Raw genomic sequence first — 20,793 nt, forward strand, 5'->3', positions numbered from 1 at the left:
ATGCTGCTTATGTAAGATTTACCGTAAATGATAAACATTATAATTAATTAATTAATTAAAAATCAAATACTACTAGTTCTTTCTTTCTTGCATTCGTGTGTTTACTACTAAAACAATTTATTCCCCTAGATCTGATATATTTATTGCAATTACTAAAATCCAATTTCAATAAATAATGATTTCTATATACCTCTCGATCCATAAAACTAAATCATGCGTGTAACATAAGAACAGAATATTTGTAAAAATTGTTTATCTTATAGTTATAAATTTTACAATCCCATACTTAGAAAAAAAGGATAATATACTTTTGGGATTTTTTTTCAGTCGTACCAAAAAAAAAGATTATATTATTAATAAATAATAATATCATCTAGTGTTGTGCTAAAGAAAGAAAAAAATGAAAGAAGAAAATAAAAAAAAGAGTGAAGGGAGGAAATTAGAAAGACAGAGAAGCAAAGATTCTTAACTCCCTTCGAATCCGCAGCTGCTTCCAAGCTCATATCCGATTTCTATGTATAATTCACTTCTCTCTATTGAGAAGAAAAGAGAAGAGAAGAGAAGAGAGTCTCCTTTTTTTTTGTTTGATTCTGCCATTGACGCCGTAAGATAGAGAGCTTCTCTCTCTTAGTCTCTCTCCTTTTTGCTTTTACTGAGCTCACAAGAATCTACGCATCTGTGTACTTACTCTGCTGATGCTTTACTACTGAATCATCACCAACACCACACGCACTTCGAGTTGCTTTATCTCTATTGAGTCGCTTTTTTAGATTTTTTCCCCATTCAGATTTCTGGAATTTTCTGTCGGATGCGTTTTTGAGATTCGTCGAATCTAATTTTAACTGGATTGGATTATAGATTGGAACTTAGGTGAGGGGATTTGAGATTCGTAGCCTTGTTGTAAGTTACGTTTTGTTCTTGTTTTGAGATTCCGTAATCTCACCGGAGTTGCATGTAAGGAGGTTTTAGTATAATCAAAACAAAATGGGTTCTCTGGAATCTGGGATGATGATTCCGGTGAAGAGAGTTGATTCCGGGAGAAGCGGAAGACAGCAGCAACAGCAGCAGCATCAGTTCTTGCAGAGAAACAGATCGAGACTCTCCAGATTCTTTCTATTGAAGAGACTTGATTACCTTCAATGGGTTTGCACAATTTGTGTCTTCTTCTTCTTCGTTGTGCTCTTCCAGATGTTTTTACCTGGTCTCGTGATTGATAAATCTGATAAGCCATGGATTCGGATTAGTAAAGACAACTTGCCACCTGATTTGGTTGTTTTTAGAGAGAAAGGTGTTTTTGATTTCGGTGATGATGTTAGAATTGAGCCAACCAAGCTTCTCATGAAGTTCCAGAGAGAAGAAGCTAATGCTTTTAATTTCACTTTGTCTTCTTCTTCTCTCAATACCACTCTGCAGCGTTTTGGATTCAGAAAGCCCAAGCTAGCTCTGGTCAGTTGTTTTAAGATTTTAGAAAATGAATTCTTCTTTTATGCATTGTGGTTTTTTTTTTGTCTTCTTGAGATCTAATCACTGCATTGTGGTTTTCTAGGTTTTTGGCGATTTGTTAGCTGATCCAGAACAGGTGTTAATGGTGTCTCTCTCCAGGGCACTGCTAGAGATTGGCTATGCAATTGAGGTATAGATTTGTTGCTTCTTTATAGGTTTCCATGTTGTTCTTTTGTTTACCCGTAGTATGAAGTCTAATGCCACAAAACCTCTGTCTTGGTAGGTTTACTCGGTTATAGACGGTCCAGTGATTGGTATTTGGCAGACGATGGGAGTTCCAGTCACAATACTCGAGACTAACCATGCATCGAGTTGTGTTATCGACTGGCTGTCGTATGTACCATATCATTTCTTGTGCTATATATGCATTTGCTTCAAAACTGTAGGAAAACTAGTGAACCATGTCTTGATTAATTCAGAGCTTGGAATTAGTATTTGGGATATGGTTAATATAATATATTCATGTGATTATGTTCAATTGGATAATGTGGATCTGAGGTTGATCAATTGTATTATGGGTTCTTTTATGCTATTATTATAGTGCAAACTTAGTTGACTTGACTTGGTCAATGCAATGATTTCTGATCATTGATAATATTCTTTGTTCTTATCTTGAAGTTATGACGGCGTAATTGTAAACTCTCTCCGAGCAAGGAGTACATTTACTTGGTAAGATTTTCGATTCGTTGGCATGAGTGTATATTATATAGTTCTTGTTTTGGTTTTTATTCATGGTACATTGAAATGTGAGTTTATATATATTGTACATATATATGTTACCTATGTGAATTTTCCGAAGTCCTTGATAGATTAAACTATTGTTATTCTTTGACAGCTTCATGCAAGAACCTTTCAAATCTTTGCCTCTTGTTTGGGTCATCAATGAAGAAACTCTCGCTGTTCGGTCTAGACAGTACAACTCAACAGGTCAGACTGAACTCCTCACGGATTGGAAAAAGATTTTCAGCCGGGCATCAGTTGTAGTCTTCCATAATTATCTCCTTCCGGTAATGTTTATGATTAGACTTCCACAAATACATGTTTCTGATGCTGCTTTGAAATAGGTTTTCTAGAGTAGTTTTTGGATATTTATCTCGTTTTACATTCACTTCATGCAGATTCTCTACTCTGAGTTTGATGCTGGCAACTTTTATGTCATTCCCGGATCACCAGAAGACGTATGGGAACCAAATAATCTAGATTTTCCACAAAAAGATGATGTGGTCATTTCCATTGTGGGAAGTCAGTTCTTGTACAAGGGTCAATGGCTGGAACATGCCCTGCTTCTGCAAGCTCTACGGCCGTTATTTTCAGGCTATTATGATGAAAGTTATAATCCCCATCTCAAGATCATAGTTTTAGGTGGAGAGTCAGCTTCCAACTACAGCGTAGCTATTGAGGTATATCAAGGTCCGCTTTGCTATTAGTTTAATGGTTTGTAGCTTTAAAGAAAGAGATTACAAAATTACTGACCTTGTTCCTTGCTTTGTTTTACACTTCTTAGACAATTTCCCAGAACTTGACATATCCAAGAGATACTGTGAAGCATGTAAGTATTGCGGGGAATGTTGATAAGATACTTGAAAGTTCTGATCTTGTTATATACGGATCGTTTCTTGAGGAGCAGTCTTTTCCAGAAATTTTGATGAAGGCTATGTCCTTGGGAAAAGCTATAGTTGCGCCTGACCTCTTCAACATTAAAAAACACGTATGCTCTTTCTTCCTTTACTCATGTTCTTCATGGACATGTATTGTGGCATCTGGCATGTTCTCTGTCCATTTGCTGCTTACTGACTATATTGGCAAATATGAATTAGGTTGATGACAGGGTTACTGGGTATCTTTTCCCCAAGCAAGATCTTAATGTTCTGTCACAGATTGTGCTTGAAGTGATATCAGAAGGGAAAATATCCCCACTGGCTCAGAAGATTGCCTCCATGGGGAAAACAACTGTGAAAAATATGATGGCTCGGGAAACAATAGAAGGTTATGTGGCCCTACTAGAGAATGTTCTCAAGTTTTCTTCAGAAGTTGCTTCTCCTAAGGATGTACAAAAGGCTCCTCCAAAACTGAGAGAAGAGTGGAATTGGCATCCATTTGAAGCTTTTCTGGATACATCGCCGAATGATAGAACAGCAAGAAGTTATGACTTCTTAGCAAAGGTTGAGGGGCATTGGAACCATACCCCAGGAGAAGCTATGAAATTTGGAGTTGTTAATGATGATTCGTTCGTGTATGAAATTTGGGAAGAAGAGAGATATCTTCAAATGATGAATACTAAAAAAAGGCGAGAAGATGAGGAGGTAAACTTTAGATGAGGGTTCTTGAAATGACGTTCTCATCACATTTCCTACTTGCCATTTTGATTTGTTTTGTGTTGTATTGTTATGCAGCTGAAAAGCAGAGTCTTACAGTATCGTGGGACATGGGAGGAAGTATATAAAAGCGCCAAAAGGGCAGACCGAAGTAAGAATGAACTACATGAAAGGGATGAAGGGGAGCTGCTAAGAACCGGTCAACCTTTATGCATATATGAACCATATTTTGGTGAAGGAACCTGGTCGTTTCTACATCAATATCCCCTCTATCGTGGGGTTGGCTTGGTGAGTTTTCATGTGTGAGATATTGTTTTCCACCGCAACCATAAGGTGGTCTGAAAGAGGGAAATTGTTCTCAACTGATTTGAATGCATCATATTGTAGTCAGTTAAAGGACGGAGACCTAGGATGGATGATGTCGATGCAGCATCACGTCTTCCGCTTTTCAACAATCCATACTATCGCGATGCTCTTGGTGACTTTGGAGCATTTTTTGCAATTTCAAACAAGATTGATCGTTTACACAAGAATTCGTGGATTGGGTTTCAATCCTGGAGAGCGACTGCCAGGAAGGTACACATCTCTTCTGTTTTAGCTTAGAAATCCTTCATCCTTTCTATAATAGAATGCTATGTCCAGTACGTGTGATGTAATTTGGGACCTTAAAACAGGAATCTTTATCCAAGATTGCTGAGGATGCATTACTTAATGCTATACAAACACGGAAACACGGAGATGCCTTATATTTTTGGGTTCGCATGGACAAGGATCCGAGAAATCCTCTGCAGAAACCCTTTTGGTCGTTCTGTGATGCCATAAATGCTGGGAACTGCAGGTAAAACACTACAGATTTTTAAATCATAGTTTTATGACAATGTTTGAGACACTGCCTTATGACTCTGTGCACCTTTTATTGTCTTGGATCTAGGTTTGCTTACAACGAAACTTTGAAGAAAATGTACACGATCAAGAACTTGGACTCACTGCCACCAATGCCCGAGGATGGAGATACATGGTCTGTGATGCAGAGCTGGGCATTGCCAACGAGATCCTTCTTAGAGTTTGTCATGTTCTCAAGGTACCTGTTTTACCATTTCCCAGTGACTGTCTCAATCGTAGACTCTTTGGAAAAAAATGAGTACTTACTTAGAGAGTGTATTCTCTCTTGTTTGTAGAATGTTTGTGGATTCACTGGATGCACAGATATATGAAGAGCATCATCGAACAAACCGTTGCTATCTGAGTTTAACCAAAGTAAGAAACTTAATTCTTCTTCTGCCAAAGTTCATCATATGTGGTTTATATATACTTCTCAGATCAATCCACTTGGGTTTGCATTTAAGTAATGTGTTCAACATCTCACAGGACAAGCATTGCTATTCGCGGGTACTAGAGCTTCTGGTGAACGTATGGGCGTACCACAGCGCAAGACGCATTGTCTACATAGATCCAAAGACTGGTTTGATGCAGGAGCAACACAAACAGAAGAATCGGCTAGGGAAAATGTGGGTGAAGTGGTTCGACTACACAACTCTGAAAGCAATGGACGAAGATCTTGCAGAAGAAGCGGACTCAGACCGTCGTGTGGGTCACTGGCTATGGCCATGGACTGGTGAGATCATGTGGCGGGGTACATTAGAGAAAGAGAAGCAAAAGAAGAATTTAGAGAAAGAGGAGAAGAAGAAGAAAAGTCGAGATAAGCTGACTAGAATGAGAAGTCGAAATGGTCGCCAGAAAGTGATCGGAAAATATGTAAAACCGCCTCCGGAGAACGAAACTGTTACCGGAAACTCCACTTTGTTAACCGTAGACGCATAAAAAAAACAAATTATAATTTGTGCTTTTTTTCTTTTTTGTTATGTTAGGTCATAAGATTTGTTTCATTCATTGTTCTTTTTGGAAAGATTACTGTATAAAAAGGTCTCAAGTCTCTCTGATGTAGCACATCTTTACGTATCACACAAGCTTCTAGAATTCTCTGTTTTCCTTTTTGTTTTTGTTAGTTTTCCATTTTTTTTGTTGATTTTCCTTTTCTCTCAAATTTCTATTTCTTTTAGGTTTTCCTTTTCAGTTTGATTTAGCTGCTCTATAAGTAAGACCTCTAATTCTTCTAAAGAGGATCATCCTTGAATTGAATTAATAAAGAGTTATCTTACAAATCTGAGTTTTGCAAAGAAGCCTATTCTTTCAAGTCTCAAACCTCTGTTTTATCTCTCTCTCTCTCTCTCTCAAGCTTCACTGTAAACAACAACAACAACAACAAAAAAAGAGAGAAGATGGTGGAGGAGACGCACGTTCTTGAGATCAATCTCATCTCTGCGCAACGTCTCAAAGAACCGACGGGAAAGCTGCGGCGATTGCAGACCTACGCATCAGTCTGGGTTGAATCTTCAAACAAGCTCCGTACTCGGATCGATCGGATCGGCGCTGAGAATCCGATTTGGAACGACAAATTCGTTTTCCAGGTCTCGCCGGAGTTCCTATCAAGCGAAACATCAGGCGTTTCAATCGAGATCTACGCGGTTGGTTACCTCCGGGATCATCTGATCGGAACCGTACGTTTCCTCGTAAGTAACTTCCTCCCAACCGCCGCCGTGAAAGTTCCGTCTCTCGTCGCGCTTCAGATCCGTCGTCCTTCTGGAAAATTCCACGGCGTTCTTAACATCGCGGCTATGGTGATGGACGCTTCTGAGCTCCCCGCCGATTTCTTCAAGTCCGTTCAAGAGATCCGCCGGATGAGTCGTAAAATGAAAAAGTCTAGATCTGCGGTTAGCGTTAGCTCGTCGGAGAACGGTTTCGCCGATGACGCTGGGAGTTCGAGAGAGAATTCGGTTTGCGGATCTGTAAATTTCTCCGACGACGGTACGGGCTCTACGGCGTCTTCTTCTCCGATGCCGTCTCCTCTCAGAGACTGGAACGCAGTTCGAAATTTGGCGGGAAAGAATCACGTGAGAGCTTCATCGGACGGCGGAGGATTCATGTGCTGTTTCTTGATGAAATCGTCGGGTGTGTTACCACCGCGAAGAAGAGAAATGATGGACGGCTGAGATCTCTTTATCCGATTACTAACGGTTCAGATGTTCTTTTGGTTTTCTAAACCATAGATCTTCGCCACGTTCATCTCTATCGACGGTTTGAGATCTCCCTCTATAATACGTCGTCGTGTAGTGCAGTTTTGGCGGTTATGAGTCTTCTTAACAAATTCTGAAGTTTGGTTCTTTGTTGCTCAATCATCTCTTTTTTTTTTTTTGTGAACGCTTTAAAATTCTTTTTGATATGAATATTAACTAAACAATATCAATATTTTTTTTTTGTTGGTAGTCATAATAATCATAATAATAGTTCTCATATCACAAAATAAAAATTTGGGTACTAAAAAAGAAATGCAAAAGTGAAACAAAAAGCGGGAAGTCGTTTACGACGTAATTGTTAGTTTAACGGCCAAGATTAGTTAAAACCATCGATTAGTCCTACCAGAAATAACAAAATCATCTTTTTTATACAATTCACTCATCTCTCTTGTCTTCTTCAATCTGCTCTGTTTGTGTGTCTTCTCCTCCTTATCAGATATATTGCTTGCAGCTCTTGGAAACAGGTAAATCTCTCATCCGTACGTAAAATGTGTTTATTGTTAGGGTCTTTTAAAGTTCATAACTTCAATCATGTGTCATTGCTATATGATCGCACCTTTAGGGTTTAGCAATTATGGCAAAGAGTACGAGGGAGATAACAGCCATGGAGGTGAGAGCCACAGAGAAAAATCGAATTCGATACTCTACGAATCACGTTACACAATTGCCACCTGGCACAATAACTGAGTTTGATTGGAAGGATTACTGTCCCTTGGGTTTCAGGTAATATATTTCTATATATAGTTTCTTGTTTTCTGGAAATTTGTTTTAATAATGCTATAAATACAATACAAGTGAAAATAATTGATTTTATACTATGTGTTTTTGTTGTTTGTTTGTAGACTTGTACAAGAACTTGAAGGTATCGAACATGATGATTACGTGCATTCAATTTGCACTGATGAGACTCTTCAGAAGCTTTCTTCTGAGAAAATTGGAAAGGTGTTTCATATTTCCAATGATAACCGTTTTCTCATCAAGATCCTTCGAAAATCCGAAATTAAGGTATACTTAAACAAATCTTTTAAGAATTTATGTACTACTCATTCTTGTGTTGTGTGTTCTAAAATCTTGTGATTTATGTCTATAGGTGACTCTAGAGATGCTTCCTGGTTACTACAGCCATATTAACAAGTACAGATCTTCACTATTCACAAGGATTTATGGTGTTCATGCTTTGAAACCTGTTGGAGGTGTTAAGGTGAATTATTTTTTATATATATGGAATTCATGATATATAGGTGCTAGTTTGAGTCACTGATCATTAGTTTTGGATATACAGACATATTTCGCTGTGATGTCAAACATGCTACATTCAATGGTCTTCATGAACAAGCTCTATGATCTAAAAGGTTCTCCTAAAGGTCGAACTAACAAGAAAATTGAAGTGAGAAACACCACTGTTTTGAAGGATATCGATCTCGATTTCTGTTTCTACGTTGATCCATTGGCCAGACAACGCATCATCAAGTATATATCCCTCTTTCTTTCTCTCTACACCATCTTGATTGATCTTTTCAACAATTTTTATGATTCAAATGGCTAAACGGAAAGGGTTTATTATGTGACTACAGGCAAACAAAGCTAGATTGCGAGCTTTTGGAAGAAGAAGGTATAATGGATTATAGCTTACTGGTTGGTTTACAAGCTCAAGAGTCTTGTCCAGGTAAGGTTTCCTCTGTTTTTTTCCTCTGTTCTTAGTAGTAACTTTTCTGATCATAGTACAACACTCTTTAACAGGTTCACTTCATGGATTAAACCCGGTTTATGGTAGCTTCACACCTCCATGTAAAAATCTTTACCAACATTCTTCCATCTCTGATTTATGTGATATTATAGCAAGACTACAACATTCTAAATTTTATGTCTATCGGTTACATTTCCAGGCTCGTTCAAAAGCGATAGCACAAAGTCGATCAAGACGGCTTTGAATTCTCCTGATAGATCTTTTGTAACAATGAATCCATTCTCCCCCGATAGAGGTAACAAAACCTATTTTATATGATTGTGTCTGATCAAAGTACTTACATTATATGAGAACAAAACTTATAATTCTTATAATCTTAATAGATTCAGTCGAAAGCGAAAAGCCAAAGTCTATACAATCAGTAGCAAGCAATAGCACAAGCTCAAAGACAAATCAGATCAACAGCAAAAGCATATTAGCAGCAACACTCAATGACCTCTTCCACAATAGGTAAAGATGTACCATCATGTAACATTTTATTAGAAATTTCACAATAAATTAGTCAGAAAAGAAACTAACATTTCTTGTTGCAGCTCAAGTATCAATTTTGGGATGAAAATTCCGGCGAGGGCACGGCGAGTGACGAGAGAGACGGGAGAAGAAGAATGGTACGACGTCCTTTTGTATATAGGGATCGTAGACACGTTTCAAGACTATGGTATGAAAAAACGCATAGAACATTGTTACAAATCCATCCAACATAACTCAAACTCAATCTCGACCGTTCATCCTAAGATTTACTCTTCTAGATTCCAAGACTTCGTCTCCAACATTTTCTTACCTCACGGCGACGATCGTTCTCTCTAATATTGATTTGTTTGTTGTTGTGTAATTACGGTATGATTTCCAAGTGGAACCGTTAGAGTGTTTAGAGCCACTTCTTACGAACCTAAGTTGGTGTTTGTTGTCCAAAAATATCCTCTCTTGTCTCATTTTCATTGTTGATCGATCAACAATTATGATCGATCAACAATTTTTCCGATTAATTAGGTTACTGAATTGTTTCTTAAACAAATACTAAAATTAAATGGAATAATGTTTTATATAAAAAAAAAAGATTCAATGGATGACCCAAAAAAAAAAAAATACAATGCTTCAAAACTCTACCATAAACATATTTAAATCACTATTCTCGTAGACTCGTATTGAACACAAAAATGTTATACTATTATGTCGTCCATTACATTATTAATTGAGATAGTTGATAATACATATAACCCGATTAATTAAATTTAATATTTTCTGCAAAAATATCTTCTAATTTGCCATTTTTCGCAATTTAACTATCTATTTTTTTTTTAAATAAGATCAATCATACAAAGTCAAGATAATACAAAATATAATCTTCATACAAAATATAATCATATAGTCAAGATCAATCATATACATTATATTTTTTAATTTCTAAAGCTAGATTTACGAGAATTTCAATTCGATATATTATTTATCAAAATTTAAAATTTGACGGTGATAATGGCGATAAGTTATATTGTGTATTACATTTGATTTTGTGGGATTAATTTGTATTTTTGGATTGAAGACGTAAATTTGTGAAAATGCTGACTTAGAGTTTTTTTTGCTTGCAGAAACATCCTTAAATTTATAAAATATAAATCTTAAAATTAGAAGTAAAACAAAAAATATATATATTAATAGTACTAACCTATTTTTTTACCTAATATCTAAGATAATTAATAACTTCAAAATCGCTAAAAAAGATTAAAAAAAGAAAAAAGAAAAAAATCTTTCAACTTCATTAATCAAATCATAAAGTTTAGAATACGCCAAACATAAAAGATTTTCTATCTATATTAATATTTTGAAGTATATTTTGTATTATGCCTTTTTTACTTCTGCTTATTTAAAATTTTATTTACAACATTAACCCATCAAAAACTTCCAAAAAATAGTATTACTTCAAATTTTGTTTCCTAAAATTTTTACATTCCATTCTAACTGGAAAAAAATTACAGCAAAATCAATATGAAAACAGAATGATATATTTAACCAGACATTCTATCTCTGAATCATTTACAAACAAAGAGAACAACACTTTGATTCCCATTTTTTTTTCCAATATCTGTGAGCTTTGATTCTTAACGTAAGAAGAACTTTGATTTACATTTATTTAAATATTATAATTAACATATGTTAACTTAACAAAATTTTAAAATATTATGAATATGTAAAATTAAAAAAGTTTTAAATACAATATGATATGGTTATATAGTAGATGAGTTGTAAAGAAGACATGTCTGAATTAATAAAATATTATTAAATTTGTGCTAAACCCGGGTTAAATCCTCATTTAATTATTTTTAACACTATTAATATTAGAATATTTGACATATAAAATCAATTTGATTTAACTAAGATTGTGTAAAATAATTAAATAATTATGAACAATGTGATTTAATCAAGCGTATTAATAACTTATTATGTATTTGAAAACCCTTATTTTTTTGTTACAATAATTAAAAATCAAAATAGAATCTCAAACACTAAACAAAACAAACTAAATATAACAAACAAATGGTCATGAAGTATATTGCAGGTTAACAAAATTAGTATAAATATTTTACCGTACAAATAGCCGGAAAAATTAGTTATTTCTCTATTTACAAAACATCCAATATTTAATAAACAAATACAATATAAAATATAAATAATAATAAAATTATATGCACGCGGTGTACTGCGGGTTAAAATCTAGTTAATTACAAAGTCTAAAACCCCTACAAATAAGAAGTTCATATGATAATGTTAATTAATAAATTAGATGTGAGTATTTGACAAAAAAAATCAGAAGTAAGTAATAAAAATTTGGAAATCATCTAAATATTTCTTTTGATGTTAACTCCTCCCATATCCAGATAAGTTAATTACTTCAAATCAATGGATTATAGACTAATACCTAAAATACAAAATGAAAGTTTTTTAAAATAAAGAAAAAGCTCTCAGTTTCATTAATCAAATAATAAACTAACATTAAAGTCCTTGTATTGATTATTACAAAAAAAGTCAAAACCCCTAAAACCCATAAATTCATATACTAATCTAGATTAAAGACAAAAGTTAACTCATAATGGTGTTTTATTTTCTATTAACTATTTTGATGTATAATGATAATTGTAAACCTTACATATACATCATACATGTATTGTTTACTTGGCTAAATGCGAACGCGAGATTACGGTGGACGCGCGCGACGTCGAATTGTTCAGTTCTAAGCGATTAGCTCTGTTTTTACTTTTTGTTAAGTTCGAATCATTAAAAGACTCTTTGATAAATCTATAAAAAGTCTCTTGCACATCTGCTCTAGCTCTACGTTATTTATTAAAGATGAGTTCGGATCTCTCGGTCTCCTCCGATGGGGATTTTGGGTTTGCTTTCAACAACGTTAATTTTTCCGACCGTCTTCTTAGGATCGAGATCACTCGTGGCAGCGGTGAGGTTAGCTCTTCTAGTAGTGTCGTCGACTTGGTTACGAATCGCAAACGCAAAAGAGAAGACACCCATGGTTATTTTTAACTTTGGTTATATATATAGTAGTATATTTTAGGATTTTGTCAAATTTTTGGTTGTCTTTGTTTTGGTTTAAAGTACGATATCTTGACTTTTTCAGTTGCTACAACTCACGAGGAGTCTGATTTGAACAAGAACTCGTGTGAAACGAATTATGAGAATAACAACAACAACAAACATGAAGAAGCGTTGGTAATGGCTGACCAAGAACCACAATCAGGTACATCCTTCTTGCATGTTCTTACTTAGTTCTTATAGAAAAATCGGATGACTCAATGGTACTGTTTGCAATTTGCAGGTGGTGAAGATGAGAATGAGTATAATAATAATTGTGGAGTTACTAATAATCCTTCGGTTGTAAGCGTTAGAGGATTACATGTAAGTTCTGCCATATTGGCAGCCAAAAGCCCATTTTTCTACAAGGTATTATTATTTTATTAGTCTACTCAATATTTTTTTTATACAATGCTAATGAAATTATATTATATATCAGTTATTATAATTCACGTTTTTTTTTTTCGGTTCAGCTATTCTCTAATGGAATGCTTGAGTCAAAGCAAAAACAGATGACCTTGAAAATAGATGCTTCGGGTTGGTATATTGTAATTCAAAACTTGTAAAAATCTATTTGGTGTGGTAATATATTTGAAAATAACTTGGAGATCGATTTAATGACAAATTGCAGAAGAAACTGCTGTGATGGAGCTCTTGAATTTCATGTATAGCAATTCCGTATCAGTCACGGCACCACATGCTTTGCTCGATGTTATAATCGTGGCCGACAAGTTTGAGGTTGCTTCGTGCATGAAGTATTGCAGCCAGTTGCTTCTCAAAATGCCTATGACATTAGACTCTGCATTGCGTCTTCTTGATCTTCCTTCGAGTTTGCTAATGGCTGATTCAGTAAAGCCTTTAACAAATGCTGCAAGGCAGTTCATCGCCTCTCGCTACAAGAATCTATTAAAGCACGCCTCTCTGTTATTAGAAGACTCTCAAAGCATACATGAACCATCGTCACGTTTTAAGGGTGTAAGTGGGATTCCAGTGGAGGAGTTGATGGCTTTGCCGTTGGTAGGTATCGAGGCAATACTAGCGTGTGACGGTCTAGAGGTTTTATCTGAAGACCTTTTATACGAATTTGTCTTGAGATGGGCGAAAGCGCATTACTCAGTTCCAGAAGAACGCAAAGAAATACTAGGATCTCATCTCGCTCGCTACATCCGTTTCCCTCACATGACATGTGGCAAACTCAAGCAAATCTTGACCTCAAACGACTTCACACCTTGTGTCGCATCAAAGCTAGTCCTTGAAGCCCTCTTGTTCAAAGCAGAATCGTTGGACAAGCGACGCCTTCTTGCCCATGCACAACCCGCATCCTGGTTTGCTGAACGAGCCTACATATACAGACCCATCAAAATTGTGGAATTCGAGGTTCCTCGGCACCAATGCATCGTTTACTTGGACTTAAAACGCAAAGAATGTGAAAGCATCCGTCCATCAAGCTGGATAACATCTCAAACGTTTTCCTTAGGAGGACAAGAATTCGTTCTCTCAGCTCACCGCAACATGGACCAACCAGGTGCGTTCTACTGTTTTGGACTGTTTCTTTGGATGCGAGAAACAGGGTCGGCGAGTCTGAGCGTGGACTTGGAATTCTCAGTGAGGTCAAAGCCAACTTTGGAATTTGAGAAAAAAATCAAAGGAAACTATAGCTTCACCAGAGGTAAATCTGCTGGATTCAGAAACTTGCTTTTAATACCATGGGATGACTTCGTAGCTGAGAATTCCCCCTACTTCATCAATGATGTTCTTCATCTCCGAGCTGACCTCTCCATCCGCCTTTAGAACCAACCATATATATACATTATCTCAATCTTTTCAATTAGTGTATCCCTTTTCTATTGGTTTAATGGCAATAAAAATCCATAAGTACAGTTTTAGGCTGCGTGTATCTGAAGCAACAATGATATCAACAATTTCACATGCATGTTTTGAGCATCTTTGTCTTAGAATTTAAGGCCATTTTGAAGTATGTCCCCCTCTTAAAAACTAATGCGGTGGATCCAAGATAATAGTTTCAGATACTGCTGCGGATACACAACAATGTTGAAACAGAGACAATTGTATAATAACACGATGTTACATGAAAGAAAACCTTCACAAAAACAAAGCTTGTTTATTTTTAAAAATGAATCTATTCGCTTCCTGCGATCTTCTTCTTCAAGGAATCAATATCCTCAGCCAATTCCTTTCTGCTTGACTGTAACAAGATGATCATTTCATGTCAGATAGATCACTGCAGCTTTAAAGATTATAAGAATCCGAAGAAGAAATAGAAAGAGAGTACATAATCTAGTTACCTTGAAGAGAAGGTATCTGTAGACAAACCATCCAGTGTACCCGAGACCGACAAGTTCCATAACTTTGGGAAGCTACAAACACAAAGAAACATCAGTTAAACACTTAAACTTAAACTCAAACTGATTACACTTTCTCTAGGGGTTTATATATATAAAGATTGTAGTTACCAGAGGAACAGAGTTGATGGCACCAACAACAATGGAAGATAACCAAACAGCAACAATGGCTCCTCCTCCATAAAGAAGCACAGTCGACTTGTTCTCAAGACCATCCCACTGCACCCAAAACACATAACACCAATCAAAACATAACACAACACAAAGCCATACCAAATATGTTTGATCTTGGATAAATATGGCTCACCTTTTCCTTCAAGTCAGTGATGAGTTCGTTGGTGTCGATGGAGGTCTCGTCTGAAGAAGCTCTCATCTTCATCAATTCAACCTTTTGCAAACCATTCCCTGCAATTGAACCGGAGAACCAAATGTTTTGGTTTAGATTCGTGAATTTTAAACAATAAAACCCTCAATTTCGGTTTTTAAAGCCCACTTGCTTGGTAGTTGTAGCTTAAACCATCCAAACCGGATCTACTAAACCGGTTCAATCTACCTGTATATATAATCACTATACCGAACCGCGCAGCATCGCTAAAAATTCAATTCCGGGCCGGAAGATTCTAATTTCAGGCAATTGAATACGATTTCACGGGATTGAACCCTAGAAAGAGAGATTGTAAAGTATAAATATATCACCTGAAGCAAGCTTCAACGGAACGGTGAAAGAGGATCGGCCAAAGGAGCGAGGAGGAGGAAGGTAAGGGACGGCGGAGCATCGGGTGGAGACGGCGGGGACACGTGGAGCAATCACTGCCACAGAGGACGAAGCTGCTGCTGCTACTGATATCGCCATCGAAGCACGCCTCGAGAGAACTTCAATTTCTTCTTCTTCTTCTTCTTCTTCTTCTTCTTCTGCCTACTTCTCTCTCTCTCTCAGTCTTCTTCTCTGTTGAGTTTTTTTGGTGCTGCGCTTTTTTTACTAAACAAGATTCTGTGGAGCGACACGTGGAAGCTTCTCGCGTTCTTATTGGTTGGTGCTCTTATCTTTAGAAATCCAACTCAGTGGTGTTTATAGAATGCGAGAGTCTCTGTGGGGTTTATGAGGCCTGTTTTAGGCCCATCTTACTATGTAGGCCTCTTTTTAAAACCAATCGTTTTTGTTGTCTTTTTCTAAGTGAGGAAAAATGGAAAATTATGCAAAACCTTTTGATTTTTGTGTCACTCTAAACTAGTAGTATAAGATAGTTTACGAGGATGATACGAGATTAACTAAAAAAAGGAATTCGAACAAGGAACTTAAAAAAATTATTTAAATATAAACACAAATAAACTAGTTGACCATAAATGAAGAAACTCAAACTTGTTTTTGATTAGTAAAAGAGTTGTGGCAAAAGAAATAAATTAACAAACCCACGCACTTAAAAATGGAGTGATGATGCGTACAGCTCTTCCACCCTTATACTTCGCTGGCGCTTTCAACTACTAAACCATTACTCCATTTCTCCTGTTATTTAACCAAATAGTTGAAATTTATTTAATTGTATTTGGTAGTTTTCGTGTGATTAATTTACTCATGAAGATATACGTGTTCATGCATCTAGCAAGTGTTGGCATGAGAAAAGAAAAAAGACAAATAGTTCGCTATATATCTATTTTTTTGTCTTTAAATAAAATGTGGGATATGAGTTTTTGTTTTTGAAATAAGCATGCAATGTAATATAGTGATTTATGTCAATATTATTAGTGTTTTACCATTTATGTCAATATTATTACTGTCAATATAATATAGTGATTTATGTCAATAATTATAAATGTTTTACCACTTAATTATTCGCAATGACGCTACTGTATTTAAAGAAAAAAAAATAATAAACGGTTTTATGGACATCTTTAAAAGTGATAATTTTACATGGTCCAAAAAAAATATTTATAGGTAAGAAAATTGAATAAAAATACATTTTAATTGAGGAAAAAAAAGCAATGTGAATGTTATTAATTTTCTCTTTAAAGTTATAGAACATGTTGAACAAAAACTCAATAGTCAAATATTATACGTGAATCGTAAAAAAACCAAAGAAATTGCATGATCATTACGTCATCCGCATATTACAAATCATAGCCGACATCTTCTTTATCATCTCTCTCTATCAAAAAAATTTGGTTAAAGAAAAAAAAAAAACTCCAACGTCAAAGTTATTTTGTCACCTTTTCTTAATTTTAAAACAAAACTTTCTTTCAAATACAGAAAAAAATAAAAATAAAATAAAAACGAAAAAAAAAAACATCCACCATTAATACAGCTCAAACCCAACTTTCTCTCCCCTTTTTTCTTTAAAGTTTTGAATATCTAAAAGTCTCTCTTTTAATTTCTCTAATATATTTTTTTAATCAGAACCATACACACACATTCATCAAATCCATATTCATGCAGCTGTTACATTTTATTATACTCCCTTTTTAAGTGTGTTGTTGCATATGTGCTTAATTATATTCCCTCATCACAACCTCAACCTCAATCTCAATCTCAATCATGTTTCCAATCTCAATCATGCTTCTTCTTCCACTTTGTTTCTAATCTACCTGGATCACAATCTTTAACCAAAAAGCTCATTTTAGTTATATAATTTTCATATCTAGATGAAGATCACCAAAACTCATTTGGTTCTTCTTCATCGTCGTCGTCGTTCTTGATTTTTTTTTTCTTGGCAATGGGATCTACAACGATCAATACAAATCTTGGTCTCATTATCACCGTCTTCGTCTTCTGCGTCATATCTAATTTACATTCCATGGTTCACTGCGCCAACAACAACAACAGCATTGGAGATTTGATTCCTCCGGTGAATCCAATAACCGGAGAAACAAACGAGTAATTATCAGCTAACCGGAAGTAAACAGAAACAAACGACCAACATGAATGATCTCAAGAAACTGAATCTTTCGATCAAGAGAGACGATCGCATCGTGATCAAATTCGATCCTTACGCTTCTCATGAACGTAGAGGAATCAAATGCATTGCCTTCGGTGACAATGGTTCGTTTTCGAGTTTCAGCGATACGATACGGGACTACGAATGTGCCGCTAATGATTCTCATGGGCACTACGCACTCGTGGTTCTAAACCGGAAACCTAAACCGAAACACGAACCGGAGGTGGTTAGGAGGAATTGGTGGTGGTTTGTTTTAACCGGGATTGGAGTTTCGGTTATCGCTGTTGTGGTGATCGTTTTTGTGGTGAAATTGGTTAAGAAAAAGAGGTTAAGAAAGATGGAGAGAGAGTCGGAGAAGAGTGAGACGATCGGAAATGTTTGGATTGGTCGGAGTAGAATGCCGTCGGCGACGATGGTGAGAACTCAGCCATGTTTGGAATATCATGAAGATCTTCCTTCTTCTTCTAATATACCTTGATTTTTTTTTTTACTTTTTACTTTTGTAGTTTCTGGCTTATGTGTACAGTAAGTGAGTTACAACATTCAAAGTTTCAAGTTTGTTTATTTTTGAACAATTCTTACCGTTTTTTTGTCTTTCTTATGCATGAGTAAAACTGTACGTTCGTCGTTTTTGCACTCCATTGCTACCTATTAGCTAGTTCTAAGTTTGGAGGGGGCAATTTATAAATGTTAAAAACTACTCAGTATAATAACTTACTATTTGGTTGGTAGATTTGTGAATGAAACATTCAAAACATTTACACTTTAAATACGTAGTACAGGGGATGGGAGTACAAAACATGAACTCAATCAAATCTTATATAATATGAGAAGGTTTTTTCAGCTTTTGCTAAGGAGATGACATTTGGCATCTTATCTATCTAACACGTGTCTTTTTTTATTGTTTAGATTTAATTAACTAAATTTATTTGTACTTTAGACTTAAGTAACTATTGGCCCATAAAAGAAAAAACAACAAAAAAAACTCTCAACATTTCCTTTTCTCTTTTTTCAATTAAAAACCATTTGTAGGCCTCTACTGATTTAAAACCACCATTTATCAGTTTGTGGTTTAATCTTAGGAAAAAATAATCATAGTTTATTTTGAAATGATAAATACTCCCTCCGTTTCAAAATATAAGATGTTTTGGAGAAGTTTGTTGTTTCATAATATAGGATGTTTTCAAATTTCAATGCAACTTTTAGATTAATTTAGTATTTTATATTATGCAGTATTGTTTCTGATTGGTTGAACTTGTTAAAAGTAAAGACTTCTTAATCTGCGTGCTTTGCTTAAAACATCCTATATTTTGAAACGGAGGGAGTATGAGTTTCAATCTTATGTATGATTCAGGGGCAAGAACAGTTTTTAAATTATATAAAAAATTGATTTATGGGTTTCAATCTTATAAATAATTCATGAGCAATAAAGAATTCTAGATTATGTTAGATTGTAAGATATTTATATGTTCTCAAAATTATTTTATCAATTCATAAATCTTACATAATATGACAAGGTTTCACTTAACTTTTCCTTTCGAGCTGACATGTGGCACTTTGTTTTTTTGACACATGTTCCCTCTTTAGTAAATGTTTTGTTTTCAACCTTCTGCTTTCCATAAATTGGTTAATGTTTTAGTGTGTTAAAAAACCCAATATATATGGACCTACGACTGGATTAATGTTACTAATGGGCCATATGTATTCTTCACAATTACAAAATTAGAACATGGTTAATATTGACTTCTTTATCGTCGATCAATAAACCGTGTAAGGCTAAGAGATTGGTGTATTGAAACAATATTTAGTAACGTCCCATTATCACCTTTAAATCCCAATAAATTAATTTACATTTATACATTTATAAATTGTTTAGTCATAAATATATATTCTAATCTCTTATTTTCTTCATCTAAAATTCTGTAGAGTCCCATTAATTTAAAACCGGCAAATTGTCCTACGTACTATAGTTAGTTGCTGACTGGCTGGTTCCTTAATATGTTTTTGATGTGATTGTATTCTATTTCGTACCCAAATTAATTTCATGATTCTAGGAAAGTCTCATGTCTCTGAAACTTTTTTTCTTTAGATCAAGTAAATGAAACTGTTCATTGCACAATTCTTTTTAAAATGAAAACGGAGGATTCAAGATCTCGGACAAGGAATTGAAGTTTATGCAAGCATGTAAAGTAGTAGTCTGGACTTGTGGTTAGGGGGTGGAGAAAACCTTTACGGAATGACCAAACAATCAATTAAAAAATTTAGTTACTTTGATTTTCTCCTCTTAAGCTTTTTCCTCACAACATATTGAGTAAGGTGTAATGACATTTGTCTGTTTTAGCTCAACGAGTTCGTAAAGGTTCATTACGACATGAAGACACAATGAAGCCTACGTGCATGTACACTACGACATATTTATAAAGTCAAAGGAATCCGTAACATTTTTTCTTGACAGGGAAGAATTCTTTCCGTTCTACAATTTCACAGAGATTTTACCAGAGTTTCACGATGACATCTATCAAAAATAAACAATGCAACTTAGCCTAATTAAGATGTATCCCGGACAGAGGTGTATAATTGCTTTAGAAAACAAATTTTTTGAGTTTAAAATTTAATTATAAATTCTTTTATTTAGGCTGTTATTCTAACTAGGATATTTTTAAAGATTACTACTACGGATAGGGAGACTCAAAGCTTAAAATAGATGATCAGATCTCTAATACATGTGGAAAGAAAGACATTGAAGAAAAACCTTTTATTTACCAGGTGATTTGTAATTGACTTCAGTTAACTTGTGATATGGGACTTTAATTTCAACTTTCGCTTATGTCTTCACTTAACAACAAGACAAAAATGATGAGGATTTCCTTTAATAATGTCGAAGTGAATAAAATCACCAAAAGGTGATCTTTATTTTTTTAAAAATTTGTTTAAAGCCACTAAATAGGCTATGAAGGATTCATATCATTTTTCGTCTTTTGTTGACAGGACAAAAAATGTGCTTGTGATATTAGGGATAATTATAGTATAACAAGTATTGTACTTCCAAAAGGGATAATTATCACTTCAATTCCATATCTTTACAATGGTCATTTTTAATAGACTACTACTTATGGTTACAGTTACATCAGTGAATAAAAATAAATATTATAGCATTTTACATATTGTTAAAATACAGAAAATATAGGAAAATATTCTTTATGGAATCTCAATTTTTTTTGG

The 20,793-nt window shown here is 34.9% G+C and overlaps 6 protein-coding genes across 6 annotated transcripts; 5 read left to right on the plus strand and 1 right to left on the minus strand.

Annotated features, from left to right (window-relative positions):
• Positions 1–232: 232 nt before the first annotated feature.
• Positions 233–5,795, plus strand: LOC104712468 (uncharacterized). Its single transcript, XM_010429373.3, has 14 exons — positions 233–1,446; positions 1,547–1,633; positions 1,727–1,836; positions 2,122–2,172; positions 2,339–2,510; positions 2,622–2,903; positions 3,008–3,211; positions 3,321–3,806; positions 3,897–4,106; positions 4,206–4,394; positions 4,493–4,656; positions 4,750–4,899; positions 4,997–5,075; positions 5,187–5,795. The coding sequence occupies exons 1-14, from the start codon at positions 985–987 to the stop codon at positions 5,637–5,639; spliced, it is 3,099 nt and encodes a 1,032-aa protein (XP_010427675.2). The 5' UTR covers positions 233–984; the 3' UTR covers positions 5,640–5,795.
• A 137-nt stretch (positions 5,796–5,932) lies between these two features.
• Positions 5,933–7,132, plus strand: LOC104712476 (BON1-associated protein 2-like). Its single transcript, XM_010429385.2, has one exon. The coding sequence runs from the start codon at positions 6,098–6,100 to the stop codon at positions 6,866–6,868; it is 771 nt and encodes a 256-aa protein (XP_010427687.2). The 5' UTR covers positions 5,933–6,097; the 3' UTR covers positions 6,869–7,132.
• Positions 7,133–7,526: 394 nt separating this feature from the next.
• On the plus strand, positions 7,527–9,605 carry LOC104746861 (putative phosphatidylinositol 4-phosphate 5-kinase 11). Its single transcript, XM_019229511.2, has 9 exons — positions 7,527–7,675; positions 7,795–7,957; positions 8,043–8,153; positions 8,235–8,422; positions 8,527–8,618; positions 8,693–8,740; positions 8,839–8,934; positions 9,023–9,149; positions 9,233–9,605. Exons 1-9 carry the CDS (start codon positions 7,527–7,529, stop codon positions 9,504–9,506), a joined length of 1,248 nt encoding a protein of 415 aa, XP_019085056.1. The 3' UTR covers positions 9,507–9,605.
• A 2,264-nt stretch (positions 9,606–11,869) lies between these two features.
• LOC104746872 (BTB/POZ domain-containing protein At4g01160-like) lies at positions 11,870–14,211 on the plus strand. Its single transcript, XM_087493841.1, has 5 exons — positions 11,870–12,219; positions 12,325–12,444; positions 12,523–12,647; positions 12,752–12,815; positions 12,910–14,211. Exons 1-5 carry the CDS (start codon positions 12,042–12,044, stop codon positions 14,067–14,069), a joined length of 1,647 nt encoding a protein of 548 aa, XP_087349967.1. The 5' UTR covers positions 11,870–12,041; the 3' UTR covers positions 14,070–14,211.
• A 71-nt stretch (positions 14,212–14,282) lies between these two features.
• LOC104712484 (protein CURVATURE THYLAKOID 1A, chloroplastic) lies at positions 14,283–15,754 on the minus strand. Its single transcript, XM_010429397.3, has 5 exons — positions 15,338–15,754; positions 14,949–15,046; positions 14,753–14,860; positions 14,585–14,656; positions 14,283–14,484 (listed from the first exon to the last, which is right to left on the minus strand). Exons 1-5 carry the CDS (start codon positions 15,492–15,494, stop codon positions 14,419–14,421), a joined length of 501 nt encoding a protein of 166 aa, XP_010427699.1. The 5' UTR covers positions 15,495–15,754; the 3' UTR covers positions 14,283–14,418.
• Positions 15,755–17,494: 1,740 nt separating this feature from the next.
• LOC104712492 (uncharacterized) lies at positions 17,495–18,207 on the plus strand (the record flags this gene model as incomplete). The annotated part of the gene is made up of 1 exon (XM_010429411.3): positions 17,495–18,207. A coding segment is annotated over one exon (555 nt), but the record flags the coding sequence as incomplete, so codon positions are not given.
• Positions 18,208–20,793: the final 2,586 nt, after the last annotated feature.

This window comes from Camelina sativa, chromosome 2 (assembly GCF_030686135.1).
Source record: "Camelina sativa cultivar CO46 ecotype springtype chromosome 2, ASM3068613v1".
Classification (NCBI taxonomy): domain Eukaryota; kingdom Viridiplantae; phylum Streptophyta; class Magnoliopsida; order Brassicales; family Brassicaceae; genus Camelina; species Camelina sativa.